Genomic DNA, 20,910 nt, shown 5'->3' with positions numbered 1-20,910 from the left:
ACTACATGTGAATTTCTAGGAATTAATCCACTGCATAAAGTGAAGCTGAAAACATTTTAAAGTCATCACCTAAAACTATATACTAGGATTCACACTTTGAAAATTCAAAAGAAGTTGGTTTGGGTTTTTTGTTTTTTTCTAAGAAATGTTATCACGTCTTCTAGAACACTGCACATAGTTCTGATCCTACAAGATTTTCCGTGTGTTTAGGTTTGGGTTTGGTTTCTAAGAAAGATGTATCTTGTTCAGTCACTCAAATTCTAAGAGGAAAAAACAAGATACTTAGATTATTTTTTTTTAACTGACAGAAATCTGCCTCCTTTTCTTTCTAGACGAAATGGGCTAACATTAGAAAAATCTAATGTTTACATTTATTATTATTATATTATTTACATTTATTATATCTTTGGGCCAGCCCTAATCTTCCAGCTTTCTGTTTCCTCTTCCTAAGCTACAGTTACTGTAGAAGGCCTCTTACAAAATAGAATAGAGATGTAGATATCAGGTAATTGAAATATTTGGTTAAAGAGGTGTGTCATAAAGAATAAATAAATACTTTAAATATTTTATCCTAAGTAAAAATATGTAAATGTTCAGGCACTTGCAAATTTAGATGAAACCCTAGGACTTTTCTTTGAGTATAATTCCAATGCCTGGAGTTTCACATTATGTTTATTTGATAACTTCATCCATTAAACATCTTCAATTTTTAAAATTTGAGTTTCTTTTTAAAGTGAAAACTTGAAGATACTTGAAAAGCTATGTGAGTGCAGAATCCTCCTGGAAATTTACAAATTCTTCCCCAGACTTTGCTGAAGTTGTATCTCACTGACAATGTGTTTTAAGGTTTACCTTTATCTGGTCTTTCCAAGTAATTCAACTTAGTGTTCATACATGAGCCAAGTTTATTTAATTCTGGCTCTATGTAATATTTATTTAAATTGCCTAATTTTTTAAAAAGTGCAGTGGGAGTAGACAGGTCTGGGAACAAATATAAATGACCTTTAGTAAACATATAATTCAGCAAATTTGAGCAGACATGTAAGGCATAAGATAGGCTTCAGCACAATGTATGGGGAAAATAGCATGTATTTATTAAACTAAAGATTTACTTGGGTAGAGATTGTTTAATGAAAATTCTAATGAAATTGTAGTAACAGCCTCAGTGGAGTACTTACTAAGTGTCAGTCCCTCTTCTAAGTGCTGTACATTCAATAACTCATTTGAGCCTCAGGACAATGCTATGAGATGGGTACTTTTATGACATCACTTTTACAAATGGGAGAAACTGATGAACAGAGAGGTTAAGTGACTTGTCTAAGGTCACACCCCAGGTTGTTTTGCCCCATAGTCTATGCTCCTAACAAATGTACTCTCCTGCTTCTTGAACTCTACCAGTTTTCCTTCTTTTTTGCAACATTCTTCCAGTCTACTTTGGTTCCACTTTTCATTATTACTAACCTCCTAAGCCTCAACCTTTAATGTAAATAAGGTGAAATATAATTGTGTAAAACTAGTCTTATTATAATGATAAATATTTCTCTTCTTATGGTGAGAAATATCAATTCAGATAAGGGGAAAATGTGGATCTAGGCCATTTTGAAAGTGAAAAGTAAATTTCAAATTAATTTACTTTGTAATTCAATTATAAAGTAAAAGGGCCTCCCTGGTGGCGCAGTGGTTGAGAGTCCGCCTGCCGATGCAGGGGATACGGGTTCGTGCCCCGGTCTGGGAGGATCCCATATGCCGCGGAGCAGCTGGGCCCGTGAGCCATGGCCGCTGGGCCTGCGCATCCGGAGCCTGTGCTCCGCAACGGGAGAGGCCACAACAGTGAGAGGCCCGCATACCGCAAAAAGAAAAAAAAAAAAAAAAAAAGTAAAAAATTCTTCAAAATGACTTATGTAGTAACAGAAGTTACTTCTAGCTAAAGTTTAGGATTATTCTGAGGTCTGGCTGCTTTACTTATTTTGTATTTCTGACAGCAAGAGAATTATTTTCCTCCAATTAATTTTCATGAATTATCCCTTAAACTCATTTTTTCCTTAAACTCATTTTAATATTAATTTTTATATCATAATTCTGTCCTGAATGATTTAATTAGTTAAGTGCTTTAATTCTCAACATCCTTTAGGAATTTTCCCACTAGATCTCATTTGATAATACTATCTGAATACTCTACTCCATCTGGACTAAGGGGGGGCCAGCAAGGCACCTCAAACAAAATTGAATGAGGCACTCACTGTCAGTACCGACCTTGCACTTGCATGATCCTGAAAGTGAATGCTTCTTTAAATGTAGTCCCCTTGACACCTCACCTACCTCCCTAGTCCCAGCCCTGTATCAGAATACATTACGTCATAATTTTAAATTATTTGTATTTTTTCTAGTATGAGTATGCAGCTTTAGTCTACTTAACAGATGTAGGTTATAAAATTTAGAGAAGTTTAGGAGATGTCCTGGGTAGTTACTGAGAAGTGGTACTGCTAGAACTCAAGCCTCTTGATTATAATTTGGTAAATTTCCAGATAGTTAAAATTTTAGAAATCATTTGCGAGACTCAAATGGTATTTGCCACCAAAAAAAAAAAAAAAAAAAGTCTACTGGTTTGCATTCTCCAGCTCAGATGCTGGGGGTTGCAGCATGGACTGATGTAAATGATTTTCAGCGGCTCTCAGAAAACCACAACCAAATTATATGATACTTGTCCTTTATGCCTTTCCAAGCTACTTTTTGCATTGTCTTTATCCTTGGACCCAAGGCACCAGAGTCCTTTGGTTGCTCAAAGCGTCCCACTCTAGCTATTCTCTAAGACGTGCTCTTTGCTGAAACACTCATGCTCTAAAGCACCCTTTTATGACTTACCCTGTTGAAAGTTCCATCCTTTAAACTGGCGGTAAAAAGAAATAAATCTGAATACTTGACTTACTACACATGGGTTTGCTTATAAAATAAACTTGTTAAAACCTCAGCTAATGCCTAATTGATTGGGTTGTTTAGAAGTCATTTTATGGATTACTTTACAAGACTCTAGAGCAGGCAGTGCTCCTCAGAAGTAAAACTGCAGAGCATAAGTGAACAGCTAACTTACAACTTCAGCAAGTTTCACAGCCATACTTTAGAAAATTGCCCTGGATATATACTCATTTTGCATGTAAAGATACAGATAAAGCCATAGCTTGCAGAGTCCTACTCACCCCAGAATATGGTGATAGACTGGCAAATATAGATTTTAACCTCTGAAAGAGATTATACATGTATGTATTCTAGTATGAAATAATACTGGTCAAGTTTCTTATAGAAGGAGGGAGATCTTCATTGTTTGGATTCACAATCAAGGTCGAATCTTTAGAAATCATTGTAAAACAATCTGGCTTAAATGAATTTCCTCTCAGGTAACCGTCACTGAAGCTCACGTTGAACAGTATAGCCACTCAGGCAAAACACCGTTGTCACTGGGTGTAAAGGGAATGTGACAGATGATTGTAAAATTCTTTTTAGCATAGTACACGGCTCAAAAAGTCAGTAAAAGCAATTTCTGCCAAATGATTTAATGATTCATATAGTCATACACAACTTTCTGTTTATAATGAGCACCATTCCTGGAAGCTAGGGATAGAAGGGAGGGGCATTTAATGACATGGATGGCTGCTGTATTCTCAGTATATTTTACAGTTGTGCACAGTTTTATCTTTTAGGAAGAAATTCATATATGCTCAAAATTCCAAAATGGTAGGAGAATGAGAATTCTTTACATATATATGATGCTTATCCTTTGAGATTTTTTGCCCATATGATTTACTTATAATTATAAATATTTACTACTCAACTCTGTTTTGTTACTCAAGTATATATATGAGTAACTCTCTTATACATGAGATTTATCTTATGTCAAATTATATTCATCAATTTAGTTTATATGTAGTTATTTTTAAAATTATATTAAATTACATTATTTATAATAAAAGATAAGTCAACATGGTACTATGTGTTGGTAGAAAAGGCAAGAGAGAATTATGGTGATGACTTATGTCAGGGTATCAACTTTGCTACTTCCAATTCTTTGAAACTAGACCCCTTCCAAAACAAGTAACAAGCAATACATAAGATTAAATTCCACTGTAACTATAGAATTGATGTGCTTGGACAACACTGAAATGTTCATAAATATTTCCCAGTAAAATGGTGGAATTTGATGGAAGGTGGTTCCCAGTGATCTGTATGTTACTAAGTGGACTTTGGTCTAGAAATTTTATGTATTAATACTTCAGTGTATAAAACAAACATCATGGGTTGTTTTATTTAGAAGGCAAATGAGACTTCATAATAGAATAGTGCCTGCTAGAGGGAAAGTTTCCTTTTACATCATGTTCTTCTCTATAATAGTGAAGGATACTGCTAAAAAAATAGGAAACCTAGGTTTCGTGACTTCTGACAATATTTAGTGGAAAAATACCTATTATTAACTCCAAAATAGCATTTCTCTTCTTTTTTCTCTGTAAGAATATAGGAAAACAACATATTTACTGAACTGTAAAAAGGAAGTGGTCATTTGGGAAAAGCTGATATTGGTTTCCAAACAGTTTATGATAGAGCTTTCAGCTTTGTATTTACAACCAGTTTTCTCTTTCCAAGGACATTGAAGAATTAAAACTTTGTGAACAAAATATAGGTAATAACACAACAAAATACATGTGCCTTTGTTTACTGAAGAAAAAAGTAAAAATATTCTTCTACAGATCAAATTTATTCAGTTCTCCATGATTACAAAAAGTGGATCCAATAGCCGCATACCATTGAAATGCAAATTTTGATTAAGCCTTTTTCCTGATTAATAATTACAGAAGTATCATTTTAAATCTATCCCATGTGAGCTTCACAGCATGCCTCTTTCTATTTAATCTTTTGAAGTAGAAGAAAAAGGCAGCTATGAGAAACTAGCAATGCTGTCTCTTGTGCATGCTATAGAAGCAAGAGCATGGTCGTGTTACTGTGGTACCATTAACTTACAGTGGTGCTGCGTTTCTTCTTTACCACTGCTTCCCTCCCATGGATCCCACTGCTTCCCTCTGGACCTTCTCACTAGCCTTCAGGCAACGTTTGGGTGACCCATGAAGAAATGGAAAATCTTGCAGCTCCAGCAAAAACGGTTAGTCTTTACAGCTTTGTTGAACATGAAGAAAAGTTATTTTGCTGCTATTTGGATGGAAAAGCTATTTTGTTTGTGACAGATCAGAGTAATGGGGTATGTTTACATAGTAATATGCAATGATAACTAACATTTTTCATTGTGGTTTTATTTCACTGACCCTAGACATTTTTAAATGAAGCTGTACTAGATTGGCATAATGTGGTTAATATAAGAGTTTGTAACATGCAAACAATAATCAAGAATTTAATGACACTTATTTATCCATTTTGCAACATTGGAAAGTTTTGATAACAAATATCACTTAAAATTGAACATATTCACAGGTAATGCATGTTACCAAACCCAATTAAATTTGTAATAGAATGTGTAGATTGAATACTCATTTTAAATATAATTATTTAGTTTCTTGTACTTTACCATCTCAAATACAGAGCTTCCTCCTCCCACTCGCATGCAAAGTGTTCATTTAGTATTAAAAGCACAGACTTAAAAAATTCATCGTGACTCATTGTAATTGTCAGCTTTTAAAAATATATTACATATAGTTATTTCTCATTTAAAGTAACAAAGTTGGAAAGTTTGTTCAGAGCACAGTGTATCTAGAAAGAGTTCTGAATGGGAGCTGAAGACTGCTGAGGTAGAGGGGAGGGAAGTTTCTTAGATTGAATTAATCACTCCCATGGAAGAGGGAGTTGCATACACAATAATGAGAGATTTGTTCAACTTGAGTAGCACTTCAGCGGTTGAAGCAGTTGAAGGATAAGGTTGGAGTTAGATTTAGAGGAGGAGAGTGACACGTTGGTCTCCCAGTTTCAGATATTTGACTTCTAATAGAAAGGTTAAATCTGAACCCAGTTTACATATGCATCAAAGCAAGAGTTTTTGTAAGAGTGAGGGAAAAGTTGTTTTGAAAGGAGAATGAAGATGCCAATAGTTTTCAGAAATTAAAAATTTTTGGTGCGGAGTATAAGGTATTATACGTCTTGCATGTGCTGCTCTTTAGCGTGTCACACTTCCAAACGCAGGGCAAATCTAAAGGGGGAAGAAGGGAGGCTTTGTCCTCTGGGACAGATAGCTTGGGTGGAATCCATCACTGCCCTGTGAGAAGAAATTCTTAGTGCACAATGAGTGGCTCTGTACTATCTACCTGTTATATTGTTATTTCAAATAAAAGGTTAAAAATTCTTAAAAAAATAAAATAAATAAAATAAAGTAACAAAGTTGGGCATGCTATGCATTTTATTATGAGCAACTTATTTTTAATTATTGTCCTTTTAATTTTATTCCTGTTTGAAAAATTGATTAGTTTATGATGAATAAAAATGCCAATGTTGTATACTAATTACATTTTTAGTTTGTTGTGCTTGGTCTTTTCTTGTTTAGCTTTGTTTGTTGTTGGTTCTTGCTGAACTCCATTTGATTACCACAAAGTTTTGTTAGAAGGATGCAATTACTTTGTCCACTCCATTAATTTACTTTATATAAGATTTATCCATCATATGTATGTATACACATTTGTGTATTTTATATTTGTATGTATATAATCAGAAGTTTTTGTCATAACTTACTACATTTGTAAAATCCCACACTTTTAAGAATTAAAAAAGGTTTTGAATGACCAGATCAAATGTATCATGAAAAGTCCATATGTTGTATGTGTGTGCATTTAATTAGAATAAATTAGAAACTGTGTAGGTGCCTTTGTAGTTGCCCTTGAACTGCTCTATTGATTACTGTGGATCTGAATAAGGATCTGTGTATTTATTTGTCTGTGTCTTAATTAACATTTTTAATAACAAAGCAATTTTGCTTCTACTAGAAAAAATTTACTGTATTAATTTGAGATTAATTTATCTTTATCTGCTTTATTAATCATTTCCTGCTGCTAACACAGAAAGAATCTGAGGAAGGAAGCTGGGCCCAGGTAGGAAATTCATATGCTTTAAAACAATATCATTTAGTAGGCTATAAGGATATAAAGTAAGAAAATTGTATGTCATAATATTATAAGTCTTCACTTAGCTTAAGGTTAGGCTAATCATGTATTTGACTTTATTATGTTTAATACTATATAGGTCTTTTAAAATCAACATATTTTGCAAAGAAGCTGATCATCATTTTATACCTGGCCTCTTTTGAAAGGAAAATTTCATTTCTCCTTTAAAAGAATGAACTATAACTTAAATTTCTTGGAAATCACCCCTGAATATATTTAATCAGGAATCATTTATGTTGGATGTAAGGGGGGAGGGGAGATTTCAAAAAGCTTATTTGGAATCACCTATGCTTTAAAGTATAATGGAAAGTGTGTGAGAAATGGAGTTGGAGGGACATGTGTTAGCCTTGCGACTACACAGTCAGAAGTCACTCCCATTTATTGAGATGGCATATGAGCTAAGCATCTGTACTTTGAACAAACATATATGCTTGCAAGGAAGCTGTTCCTTTTTCAACATTTCTGCATGTTTATTACTAAAAGAATTAATGTGTGTTATAGGTAATGTGATTCAAACTTTGTAAGAAAAATTTTTGTAGTTATTACTAGGACCTACATTTAAACATTTAGTAAATTAAGGTTGCATTAGGTTTTTATTTTAGTGAGAATTTCATTTTTTAAGAACACACAAAATAAAGGGAACACCTAGATTTTCGTTAGAGATACATGTTATAATTGTGAATTTGTTGTTTGATAAGGAACTAAATAGAAGACATTGTCAAATTAATAGAGATTAATAGTTCTTTTTAAAAATTGCTTTAGAGATGATGGTTGATTTTGGCTTTCATTTTGGCTTTTAAGAACAGTGGTAAGGCTAGTGGGAAGCAGCCGCATAGCACAGGGAGATCAGCTCGATACTTTGTGACTGCCTGGAGGGGTGGGATAGGGAGGGTGGGAGGGAGACGCAAAAGGGAGGGGATATGGAAACATATGTATATGTATAACTGATTAAATTTGTTATAAAGCAAAAAAATAAAATAAAATAAAATTAAAAAAAAATTGATATCATAAAAAAAAAAAAGAACAGTGGTAAGATCAGTTCATATTGTTATATTAAAGAATTAGATTGTCTTACAGTTTGATCATGCTCTGCTTCTTTAAGTACAGAGTCTGTATTGATTGATATCTAAGAAAGACTGATTGCATCAATTTTTATAGAATACTGGCTGCATGCCTCACTAGGTAACAAAAATGACCACATAAAGCTTCAGCATTTCTATCTCCCTAGCCTTGTGGCTCCTTTCTCTATTCATTTACTGAGGTTTCTATTTTCACATCAAGATTTGCCATTACACCATGGCAATGGTTAATAGTAGCATTGAAGAGAAGGAAATGGTGGCGTATTGGCTAACAGATAAAAATAAAATAAGTTAAATAAATCTATCAATACAAAGAAAGGATCTTTAAGCTCAGCATTTGTATTATATCATTCATTTTAGCTTTTGAATTAAAATGCATATTTGTATAAAATGTAATTCCTTTTGAGCAAACAAAGTGAACATAATCATTCTCTTTAGGCAAGGACCTTGATACATGTACCCAGAGTTCCACTTTGTACCAAAATAAATCAAATATTTAGAGCTAAATATTATTTCCGCTTTGTTTCAATATATCATAGGAATTAAATATCAATTATAATGATAGCCCATACCCTCCAATTACCATCTCATTTTATTGGCTAAGAAACTTGACTGCTATAAAACAATTCTAGTGTCCGGTTTTTCTACAGACCCTGGCATATGGAGATATGAACCACGAGTGGATTGGAAACGAATGGCTTCCCAGCCTGGGGTTACCTCAATACAGAAGTTATTTTATGGAATGCTTGGTAGATGCAAGAATGTTAGATCACCTAACAAAAAAAGATCTCCGTGTCCATTTAAAAATGGTGGATAGTTTCCATCGGTACGTTTTCTCCAAAAAGTAATTAAAGTGAAAAGTAAATAACTGTATATATTACTAGAACATAAAGAGATATTTAAGAAATATAGAATATGTGCTCTTTGAAACATCTGTGTACATCTACTTGGCAAAGTATCTTTATGCAACAAATTGCGGGGACTATCTAATGTAGAGCTGGGTGCATATTACATGCCCAAAGTTTATGGAACTGGACAGTACAAAATTCTCATACAGCGTAGATCTTTTTTTCCCCTGTATCTGTAGGAAATTTCATGTTTGTGATTTGTATCTATATATGTTTTAATATTAGAAAATTATTTATTAAGAATAAAATCATCAGTCTCAACTATATATGTAGTTATAAATTATATAACTTAGGGATATACTAGAAAAAATTTTGAGAAGGAATTGTCTTCTGAAGAAAATTTTTGTTTTTGTGTAAACCTTTTAGTGCTTTTGCTTATTTGTACATTAATTTTCAGGAAAAAAATACTGAATGGGTTATGAGACATTGGTAAGAACACAGATAAATGAAAGGCAAATGAAAATTAGTTTTTAAAGTTGCTTGTCATCTAGGGAGTTAAAAAAAGGGTTGTTATAATACCATGTCATAAATGTTATCTAGTAGCCTGATCTCTTTGTAGGTTATCTGCAAAATTGTCAGTTGTATTATGATTATTTTATATACAGTTAGTTATTATAAATTAATAAATATAAATCTAGACAATTTGGGAAACTATTTGTTCACATCCTGTCCAACATTTAATTGACAGAAATTAAAATGGTATAAAAATCATATATGTTAATGACTAAAGTTTGGATAAAGAGATAATAACTGAGATTCTTCAGTCAAATTTATCAAAATGCTTTGAATCTTACCACAGTTATTTACACTGTTGGATTAAATTTAGTAGAGATAAATATAACATCGTTTTTAAAAACCATTAAAATGCTGGATAGGGAATTCACGACTTAAAAGCAGTTCAAGTGAAAAAGATATGTGATTTATAGTTGACACAAAAATCTCAGTTCTGGTTAATGGCTTGACAGGACATATTTAGACTGTGTTTATTGGCAGGCACAATAAAAGTCCTACCACGTGGTGAGATAATAATAAGAAACTGTATTAATTTATGGACATTACATTGTTATTGATAAAGTGGTAAAAATCTGGGGGAAAGGAAGGAATTAAAGAAATTTAGCTTGGATAAGGGAAGACTTTAGATAAGTTTTCTTATGTTTTAATATGTGATAGAGTAATATTTGCTGTCTTGAACATGTGCTTTTCTAGTACAAATAGGTATAGATAATAGGGTGAGTGATTTATGTTCAACAGAAAATACAACTTTGTATCACTCTCAATTGCTCTATAGTACACACATTGTGAGGTAGTGAGTTCCCTGTCACTGAACATTTAGGGCCTCAAATTTTGTGTGGTTGCAATAGACTTTTAAATATTAGAATTTTTGTTGACACACTTGTGCCTGTTTTCTATTCTTCACTGGATCAACTTTTAATTGCTTTATTATTATAGTAGAAATGATTCATCCAGAGATCAAGTTTTCTTTTTTAAAAAATAAAAATTACTCAAATGGCAGGGTTCTTGTTTGTTCTGGGAAATACACAAGCTTCATCTTTATGCTATGCTTAGCTCTGACTTAAAGCAAGTAATACTTTACTGCATATGGCATCCCATTGTCTTTACAGCCCAGTTTCCCATCTGACAAGACATTGTTGTAACAACATATATCCTTTTTATAGCACAATTTTACATTACATACAAAAACTGGGCAGAAGTTAGGCAAGACCCAGTGGTTTAACCTCAAGCTGGCTAATGTCTATGATGGTTTTTACACCAGTATTACCTGGTATTCCACTGAATTAGTTTGCTTGGGCTAGCATGACAAAATAACATGGATGGGTGGCTTAAACAACAGAAATTTATTTTCTCCAAGTTCTGGAATCTAGAAAACAAAGATCAAGGTGCAGCATTATTGGTTTCTTCTCCTTGGCTTGCAGATAGCTGCCTTCTCACTGTGTCCTCACATCGTCTTCCCTGTGTGTGTGTACTTCCCAGGTTTCTCTGTGTGTCCAAATTTCCTCTTATAAGGACACCAGTCTTACTGGATTAAGGCATACCCTGATGATCTGATTTTAACTTAATTACCTCTTTTAAGACCCAGTCTCCAATCACAGTCACATTCTGAAGCATTGGGCATTAGGGCTTCATTGTAAGAATTTGGGGAAAAACAGTTTATCCCATAACAGCAATTAATGCAGATTTCTTTCCATTTTCCTCTAATTCTGAAATATTTGAACTCAGTGTTGTTCTTATTAAAATGCAGGGCTTAGAAATGCATCCAGCACTTAAGGGTAGCCTGGCCAATGTGTATGTCTAAATTTGTCTATAATTCTAAACATTTAAGAAATCACCAATATTCAGTGCTCCTTGTTCTTGAGGCCTAGAGATTCTTTTTACCTATTATACTCTTCCACATCCTTTATATATAATATCAGTAAGTCTTCTTTCTTCTCTCTGAACATCTCTGGTTTCTAGATTTTCTTTTCATGCTTTTCTTTGTCCTTAGTGGGACCTTTATTTTGACAGCATTTCTTCTTCAACTAATTTCCCTGTCCCCTAGAATTACCTATTTTCCCCAACTCCTGTATTACTACCAGATTATTCTCTCTTAAACCAAAGCCTTTTATTTTCATTTTTATCCTCCTGCGAAAATTGTCCAATAATTTTTATTACCTTGATGGGTTCTACACTTACTCTGAATGCAAACTTTCCTTAATGTAACCCCATTCTCCAAATAAAATCTTATTCCTCCTAACTTCCTGGCATAGATCTTCACTCTGGACAGAGGATCTATCACCACACACTTAACATTTCATCAGCAATCCTATGTTCATGGTGCTCCATATCCTTTACTAACCCTCCCTCTGCCTGATCCTTTAAGGATCAGTCAGTTTTCTGCTCTTCCACAATATCCTTTCCACATAGAGTTTCAATATCTGCTGACTTGTTCCTTTCACATGTTTCTGTATCACTTAGGGTTGGTGGCTATTCATTTTGGTATTTGGTTCTGTATGTTATCACTTAACTCATTCATCTTTTTATTATTTATTTATAAATTTATTTATTATTTTTGGTTGCATTGTGTCTTCGTTGCTGTGCTCAGGCTTTCTCTAGTTGTGGCAAGCAGGGGCTACTCTTTGTTGCGGTGTGCGGGCTTCTTATTGTGTTGGCTTCTCTCATTGCAGAGCATGGGCTCTAAGTGTGCGGGCTTCAGTAGTTGTGGCACGTGGGCTCAGTAGTTGTGGCTCGTAGGCTCTAGAGCACAGGATCAGTAGTTGTGGTGTATGGGCTTAGTTGTTCCGTGGCCTGTGCGATCTTCCCGGACCAGGACTCAAACCAGTGTCATTCTTAACCACTGCACCACCAGAGAAGCCCCTCATTCATGTTTTTATATTATTTTTCTCATCAGCTAAAAAGAAAAGTATCCCTTTCTTATAACTTCCTTCTTGTCTCCATAATAATGACTCTTTTCAAAGGAGTAAAATGTTCATTTTTCTTCAAACAGTGTTGGAATAGCCTAATGGAAAACAAAGACATGTGGATGAACAACATAATCCAAGATTATTTTTAAGACTATGGTTATTTTATTTCGAAAATACTTTTTTTTTACTCTTTAGAAACACTGTGTGCTTAGAATAACTATAATTTTAATTCCCTCCAATTCTAAAGGATTTAATTACAAATGGAATTTATTAACCTGTTGTCTGAAGAAGTAGTACATAGTGTTGACTATGCTTAATCCTCTACTGAGTAAACTAAATGTGTTTTCTCCTTTAAAAAAAAAACAGAACAAGTTTACAATATGGAATTATGTGCTTAAAAAGGTTGAATTATGACCGAAAAGAACTAGAAAGAAGGCGAGAAGCAAGCCAACATGAAATAAAAGGTAATATGTCTTTCTTTCATATCAAATGCCTTTTTTTTTCTGGGATTTTTAGCTTTCACTTTTATGAACCTAAAATGCTGTATGCATTATAATTGTCGTTAAGTAATGTTAAGTATTCAGCTAGAAGAGTGTCATCATTATTTCTTTTTCATTACTTTTCTGATTAAAACTCAGTAAAGGATATCATCACTTTATAAGATAGATATCCCATTTGGGGAATATTCTTGATTTTCTGAATTGAGATTTATTCCTCTGAACCTATTACTTATATATTCTGTTTATCCTAAACATGCCTCCACATAGATAGTTTTGTCAGACTTTTAATAGAATATTCTCATTATGATTCAGAGAAACATGGTATATATTTTATTTACAGCAGTTTATCTCTGGTTTGCATCATTTGAATTCTATTTCAGTGACTAGATATTTTATTTTTGTAATATAGTTGTTGAAATTATACAGGGATTTTTATATAGAAGTTACAGAGGGAATTTTCCCCTATAAATGAGACTAGTCCACTAATAATTTTAGCTAGGAATGATTTTAGAAACATTACTAACTGCTGCAACTATTGTTTGTACAAACCAATAAGACACTTCCTATAACAGACTTATTAGAAAAGTACTATATTTAGTAATTAACCCTTTAAATGTTGAGCAGTACCTTAATATACAGGGGAAATAATTGTTTAAAAAGAACATGTTAGACTTTATACTTGTTAGAGACCACTTTATTTTTATTATTGTTGCTGTTGAGGGGAAATTTAATGATTAGGTATAAGATATAAATATCTACGGGACATTTTTGGGCAAAAATCATAAGCCCTTTTATGTCTATTTATACTTTTTAATGGAAAAAAGGCTCAAATTCTTTGAAGAAAATTTTGAGTAGAAGCAAAATAAACTCCTTATATTTCTGTTTACCATTACCCAGGAGTTGATATATGGAAGCATTTCATCAAATTCAATAAGTGTTTGTACATTAATTGTTCAAAGTTAGGCACGAGTCTGTTTATTGTCATCTTCACTGCCTTTAGGGCTTACCTTAGACATGAAAATAGTCTATATTACACGTTACCCTTCCTCCCCATATTAAAGTTTAGCACTGTTTTATTCTTTCAGATCACCTATCTTAGACTTCTGTAATTTTCATTTGTGATAAATATTGTCAGAAATCACTTTTATCTTTGGCAGTTCTTGGACAGTACATTAGTTAGAGTGGAATGGGTTTGAATGCCTGTGAAGGTGATTGATTAAAAGTATTTTTCTATATATGGTTCATTGGAGAGTAGACAGACACACAATGGATTTCTTGTAACACTTCATTTGACTCATTACCTAGGAGCAAGAAAGTGTTCTTCCATTATCAAAATTGGGTTATTTGATTTCATTTTATTTTGGGGACCCAGGAAATTGCAAGTTGTTTTTAGAGCACTGCTGTTCAGTTGAATTGAAATTTGGGGACTAATTGGCCAAAGAAAGACACCAGAAGGAAGTCTGTGCTTGACCTAACAGAAGATGTTTTAGCACACAAATAGATTTTACCCGTGGGATACCCGTTTCTGGTTTTCTTTTTTGAAGTATTTTTTCCAATTAGATTTTATTATGCTTGGTCTCATCACATGAAATGCTTCTTATATAGACAGATGATTTGGCACTACATCAAATATTATATTAGTATTTGGCAATTGCTAGTTAGAGTGTAGCTCTGAGAAAAACTGCCAGGATTCACTATGATTATACACAGGCAACTCCATGTGTGATGTAGCTGTGAGTGAGATCATAAATAGCCCGTTTCCTGTAACTGATCTGATGATATTTACAGGAATAACTCTTGACTGTGACTAGGGGTCTCTGTTATTATCTGAAGTGTTAATTAACCTTGACCTTAATGAACAGATTTCTGAAGTGAGACCATGTGAATATCAAGAATCTATAAGCATTTAATTTGTTGCTAGGAAACAGTCAACACTGATCTCTAGACATTTATTGTTTAGGTCAAGAGGATCCTTACAAAGCTTTAAAGTCAGAGCATAAATTTTGCTTGGAAACAGATTTATAGAAAGGGATCTGATTTACAAAATGAAAAAAACAAAACAAAACTATGTTGTTCTGAAGAAGAGAATTCGGTATTAGTGTCTTATTTACCTTTACCTTGTAAATAAATGGATTATTTTATACTTATTATTTCATGAATAACTACAGGTATGGCAATGGAATTTTTGGTAGACGTATATTTACAGAAATATGGTAACTACAAAATATGTCATAGACTATCAAAATACAAATTCAGCTCCAGAAAAGAACAAATACTTCCTATTTACAAATCCATTTAGTGTAAAGAAAACTCGACATTTTTATTGAACTATTGTCCCATTAGTTTTTTAAATGTTGCATTTAGTAAAAATAATTGGAGAACTGTTACTGCCAACCATACATACCATACATACCTACCCAACTTTTGAAGTACAAGTGTGGTATAACCAGTAGTTAGAACTAATCAGTTGCTATCAACAGCAGCTGACTAATGTAACCAAAATATAATACCAACCAACTTACATCCTGTTTTCTGAGTCTAATGCCTCAATGGAAAAACTAATGAATGCTCAGAGGAAAACATATACTTTAGGACTGACCAGGGAGACCCAGTGAATATATATATATAATATAAAATTTCCATAGATAGTAAGGATTATTACCTAAGTCCTTTGCTTTGCTGAAGACATGGGGAAAGAAAGAGCTGAAACTCTGAGGGAGACAATAAACATCCTACTTCCTGAAGAAATTCATTCTTTGGCTGGAGCAGGATATAGTAATGCGATTGTGGAAAGTGGGCATTTTGAGTCTTTCCTCACATGTTTCTCATTAAACCAAATCCAAAGAGAGACTTAGGGCCTTTCTTTTGAAATAAGATTGTTCAAGCCACAATAGGAGTTAAGTAGAGGTATATGAGGTATATATACCTTCCAGATTCATATGCAAATGCTTTACTACCACCATGGATTGGTAGAGACAAAAAGAGTACAAGTTAATCTGAGGAATTTCCACTTCTGACTATAATGGAATACATTAAATCAGATCAATCTTCAACCAAGAACAAGTAGAAAAACTAGATCAATCAATAAACAGCTGTTTGAAGGCAGCAGAAAGCAACTAAGACACCTGAGCCTTGAGAGGCCATGATCTTGAGAAAAAGAGAAATGTGTTGAGAGGTAAGCCTGTTATTCTCTGCTGCTTCTCCCTGTCTTACAGAACAGGGGAGGGAACATTGTAATTTAGAGGTGCCAAAGCTGCCAGGCCTTGAGGAACCAAGAACCTGGAAAAACAGGAAATAAGTAAGCCTGACACTTTATGCAACGTTCCTCTTGAGGCATTTTTCAGTCATAAAGTCAGGGATTTTATACACACACACACACATATATACATATATATATGTATATATATATACATAAAACATGTCAAATATTGGGGCAAAATGAGGAAAACCAAAAGGAATAAAACAGAAAATAGAAATATATCCACAAGTGACCCTGGATGATTTTTTTTCAGACATGGACTTTAAAACAATTGTGGTTAATGTGTTAAGAAAATAGGTGACAAAATGGAAAATTTTTAATAAATAGCTAGAATCAGTATGTTAAGAAATGATTAAGTGGAAATTTTAAGAAGCAGAAAGTTTAAACTGGAACTAATAATGAAATAAAAGATATATCAGTTGAAAATATCTGGCCTGAAACGTGAAAAGGAGAACAAAAAGATGAATGATACAAAACAGATTATTAGAGACACTGGACACAGGGAGGAGTCTAGTATAGGTGTAATTGGAATCCCAGAAAGAAAGGTAAGAGAGAATGAGGAAGAAGCAATAGTTGAAAAGATACTGGTGGATTTTTTTTTTTTTTTTTTTGCGGTACGCGGGCCTCTCACTGCTGTGGCCCCTCCCGTTGCAGAGCACAGGCTCCGGACGCGCAGGCTCAGCAGCCATGGCTCACGGGCCCAGCCGCTCCGCGGCATGTGGGATCTTCCCAGACCGGGGCACGAACCCGTGTCCCCTGCATTGGCAGGCAGACCCCCAACCACTGCGCCACCAGGGAAGCCCCAAAGCAGCACTATTCTTAATAACCACAGTAGAATCCACCCAAATTTCCATCAACAGTAGAAGGGATAAATTGTGACATAATCGTACAATGGAATACTAAATAAACAAGCTACTGCTATTTGCCATAGCATGGGTGAACCCTATATTGAGTGAAGATACATATTGTACGACAGCATTTATAAGACACTAAAAAATCAGGCAAAATTAATCTGGCGTGAGCATAGTCAGAATATTAGTTATTGTTGGGGTGAGGATAATAACTGAGAAAGGACATGAGGGGACCTCTGGTGCTGAAGTATCACTTTATTGCTTTGATGTTATACACAAGAAAATCTGAATTGGTTATAAATTAATGCATTAGGACAAATTATTAATGCTTTTGAAAAACTTAATATATAAATACTCTCCCCCCACATACACACACACAAAGAAGGAAAATACTAATAAGATTTTTGCAGATAATTTAAATTGGGGAAATGAACAGTTGAAGTTGAAGAATAGTTCCCAAAGTGTTCTTTATACTTTTTCCGGATAAGGTATAAATTTCATTCTGAAAGAAAAAAAAAGTAATAGGAAAACTTACTTTTACTGTACTAGTAAATTATGCATTTAATTTCCCTTTCTAGAAATGAAAAAAAGTTTTCTTTTTTTAGAAAAAAAGTTTTAATAATTTTCTCATTTCCCCTTAAGGATTAAAAAAAAAGGTTTAATTCTTTTCTTATTTCCCCTTAAGTTCCTCAAAATTCTTTCTTTTCAATGGACCATTCTGGTCCTTCTGACTGTTTTGCTGGCTATTATGTAGTATTATGTCAACTTATAATAAGGAATGGAAAAAGGATAAAATATACTTTGATATGTTTTGGTCTAAGAAGGTATATATGACATTTTTCTCTAAAGGTTTTAGTTTTAGAAAATAAAATTCAAAGTGTTTTGTACCTTAGTAAAATATTGAGTTTCAACCTAAAAGGAAAAACAACTTATGACTTGAAAGTGGTTGATTTTTGGATTAGTATGTGATGGAGAAATAATGGATTGACAAAATAGTAGGCTAAGTATCAAACCATTGAGTGCCTGTTCTCTTACTATTCTGTTCTCTGACTTATTGCTTCAGATGGAAAAAAAAAGTTTCTTCTAGCCTATACACAATAGTTAGGTAGTAGTTTAAAAATACTCTGATGAAGAACCATTTTAGATTGTCATCTTGCTCTCTTGACTGAAGAGCTGTATATGGACACAAATAAGAAATGTCCCCATCTGGTGGTAAAAGCATTGAACTTCAGACAGACCCCTAGAACTCCAGAATGAAAACAAGAAACACTTTGAGACATGATGTTCCATGTGATGGAAATGCTCTCATTTCAGTGATAACAAACACTCTTAAAATCACAAATTGTTTTCTGGGCTAAAAGTAGAAAGGGTTAGTTATTAGAATGGTAAATATAGGTAACACAAGGAGCCAGCTTCACTAGGGAGTGGATAAAGAAGCCAGCATAAATGCTGACTTGGCCAGACGCCTGTGGCTCATTTCAGCCAGCAGTTTTTATTTACTATGCAAAATACTGCAGCCTAAAATGATGCACCTCTTTTTCTAGATGTGTTGGTGTGGAGCAATGATCGAGTTATTCGCTGGATACAAGCAATTGGACTTCGAGAATATGCAAATAATATTCTTGAAAGTGGTGTGCATGGCTCACTTATAGCCCTGGATGAGAACTTTGACTACAGCAGCTTAGCTTTATTACTACAGATTCCAACACAGAACACCCAGGCAAGCCCCTTTGTGCTGTGGTTGCACTGTGTCCTGGTTTATGTAAGGACAAAGTAAACTTTTAGGAAAAAAAAGTCGGCTGTGTATTCATGATTCCTAATGGGAGCTGGTTCAACCTTTGATATATGTCACTGGGACTTTAATTTCAAGCTACTGGATTTCTAGCCAAAACAAAATCATAAAATTAAGTAGAAAGGGATTTAGAAGTTATGTGGTCCAACCTCCCACCTGAATGCCAGATTCCCCCAAACAATCTCTCTGACAGATGGCCTTTAGTCTCTGCCTCTCTGAGGGGCAGTCATTTCTATTTACATGTCTGAATTTTACAGACACTCAGCTCTGGGTGTGCCATTGATTCCCAAGTCTGGATAATTATTTGAATTGCTGGAGTTCCTTAAAAATTTAAAATAAAACGTGCAATCTACATCACAAGCCTAAGAAATCAGATATCAAGAGATAGGACACAGGAACCCTAATCATTTAAAGTTTCCCCAAATGATGATGATTGGCCAGGTTTGAGAACTACCTGCATAGACTTGATAAAAATGTGGCAGTCTAACTTTACTTTTTATTTCATTTTTATATATTTCAAAGTTTACATAAAATATTCAATTGGAATAAAGTAACAGAGTGAGGTCAAACCCTTTGACCTCAGATGTTTATGTGAGGCTGTCTCTACTGTCCACAGACTAAAGAAAATTGCCCTTCCTTGTGTTTATAGTTAAAATTTACAATGGCTTATAGATATAGAGGATGAAAAAAATGAGACCCCTGTAAATAAAACAGGTTATTGGAATGTTTTCTCAGGTAAATATAATCGCTATGATTTTTCAAGTAAAAGGTGACTTCAATGATGTTAACTCTAATCTGATCTCGACAGGCAAGGCAGATTCTCGAAAGGGAATACAATAACCTCCTGGCTCTGGGAACTGAACGGCGACTGGATGAAGTAAGTCTTTGTCTGTCATTGTCATTCAAAAGGGACCTGGGACAGTACAAGTACACTTAAAATTTTTTTTAATTCAAAAATTTTTTTATTGAAGTATAGTTGATATACAATATTATATGTTATAGTGTACAACATAGTGATTGTCAATTTTTAAAGGTTATACTCCATTTATAATTATTATAAAAAATTGGCTATATTCCCCATGTTGTTCAACATATCCTTGTAGCTTATTTTATACATTATAGATTGTACCTCTTAAGCCCCAACCCTATTTTACCCCTCCACTCTTCCCTCACCCCACTGGTAACCACTAGTTTGTTCGCTATATCTGTGAATCTGTTTCTTTTTTTGTTATATTCACTAGTTTGCTTTTTTTTTTTAATTTCACATATAAGTGATATCATATAGTATTTGTCTTTCTCTGACTTATTTCACTTAGCATAATACCCTCCGAGTCCATCCATGTTGCTGCAAATGGCAAAATTTCATTCTTTTTTATGGCTTAGTATTCCATAGTATATATACATGCAACATCTTTTTTATCCATTCATCTATTGATGAACACTTAGGTTGCTTCCATATCTTGGCAATTGTAAATAAAGCTGCTATGAACATTGGGGTGCATGTATCTTTTCGAATTAGTGTTTTCATTTTTTTCGGATATATACTGAGGAGTGGAATTGCTGGGTCACGTGGTAGTTCTACTTTTAGTTTTTTGAGAAACCTCCATACTGATTTCCACAATGGCTGCAGCAATTTACGTTCCCACCAACAGTGTACAAGGGTTCCCTTTTTGCCGCATCCCCTCCAGCATTTCTTATTTGTGTTCTTTTTGATGACAGCCATTCTGACAGGTGTGAAGTGATATCTCATTATGGTATTAATTTGCATTTCTCTGATGATTAATGATGTTGAGCATCTTTTCACAAGTCTGCTGACCATCTGAATGTCCCCTTTGGAAAAATGCCTATTCACGTCTTCTGCCCATTTTTTAATTGGGTTGTTTCTTTTTGTTGTCGAGTTATATGAGCTATTTATATATTTTGGATATTAACCCCTTATCAGTCATATCATTTGCAA

At 33.9% G+C, this 20,910-nt stretch overlaps 1 protein-coding gene across 7 annotated transcripts in view; it reads left to right on the top strand.

The window, feature by feature from the left end:
• PPFIA2 (PTPRF interacting protein alpha 2) overlaps positions 1 to 20,910 on the top strand; it is a 389,170-nt gene that overhangs the window by 358,760 nt on the left and 9,500 nt on the right. For 3 of the 7 annotated variants that reach the window (XM_082636668.1, XM_082636666.1, XM_082636663.1), the window contains 6 exons: positions 5,084 to 5,146; positions 7,044 to 7,073; positions 8,857 to 9,050; positions 12,918 to 13,015; positions 18,706 to 18,881; positions 19,762 to 19,830. In XM_082636668.1, coding sequence (XP_082492794.1) covers positions 5,084 to 5,146; positions 7,044 to 7,073; positions 8,857 to 9,050; positions 12,918 to 13,015; positions 18,706 to 18,881; positions 19,762 to 19,830 — 630 coding nt within the window. The remainder of the gene's footprint in view (positions 1 to 5,083; positions 5,147 to 7,043; positions 7,074 to 8,856; positions 9,051 to 12,917; positions 13,016 to 18,705; positions 18,882 to 19,761; positions 19,831 to 20,910) is intronic. The other 4 variants (XM_082636669.1, XM_082636667.1, XM_082636665.1 and 1 more) reach the window with 2 other exon arrangements.

The sequence above is a fragment of the Mesoplodon mirus genome, assembly GCF_964341445.2.
Source record: "Mesoplodon mirus genome assembly, chromosome: 11".
NCBI classification, from domain to species: domain Eukaryota; kingdom Metazoa; phylum Chordata; class Mammalia; order Artiodactyla; family Ziphiidae; genus Mesoplodon; species Mesoplodon mirus.
The sequence above is the reverse complement of the archived record's forward strand: the minus strand, read 5'-3'. Positions and strand labels throughout refer to the sequence as shown.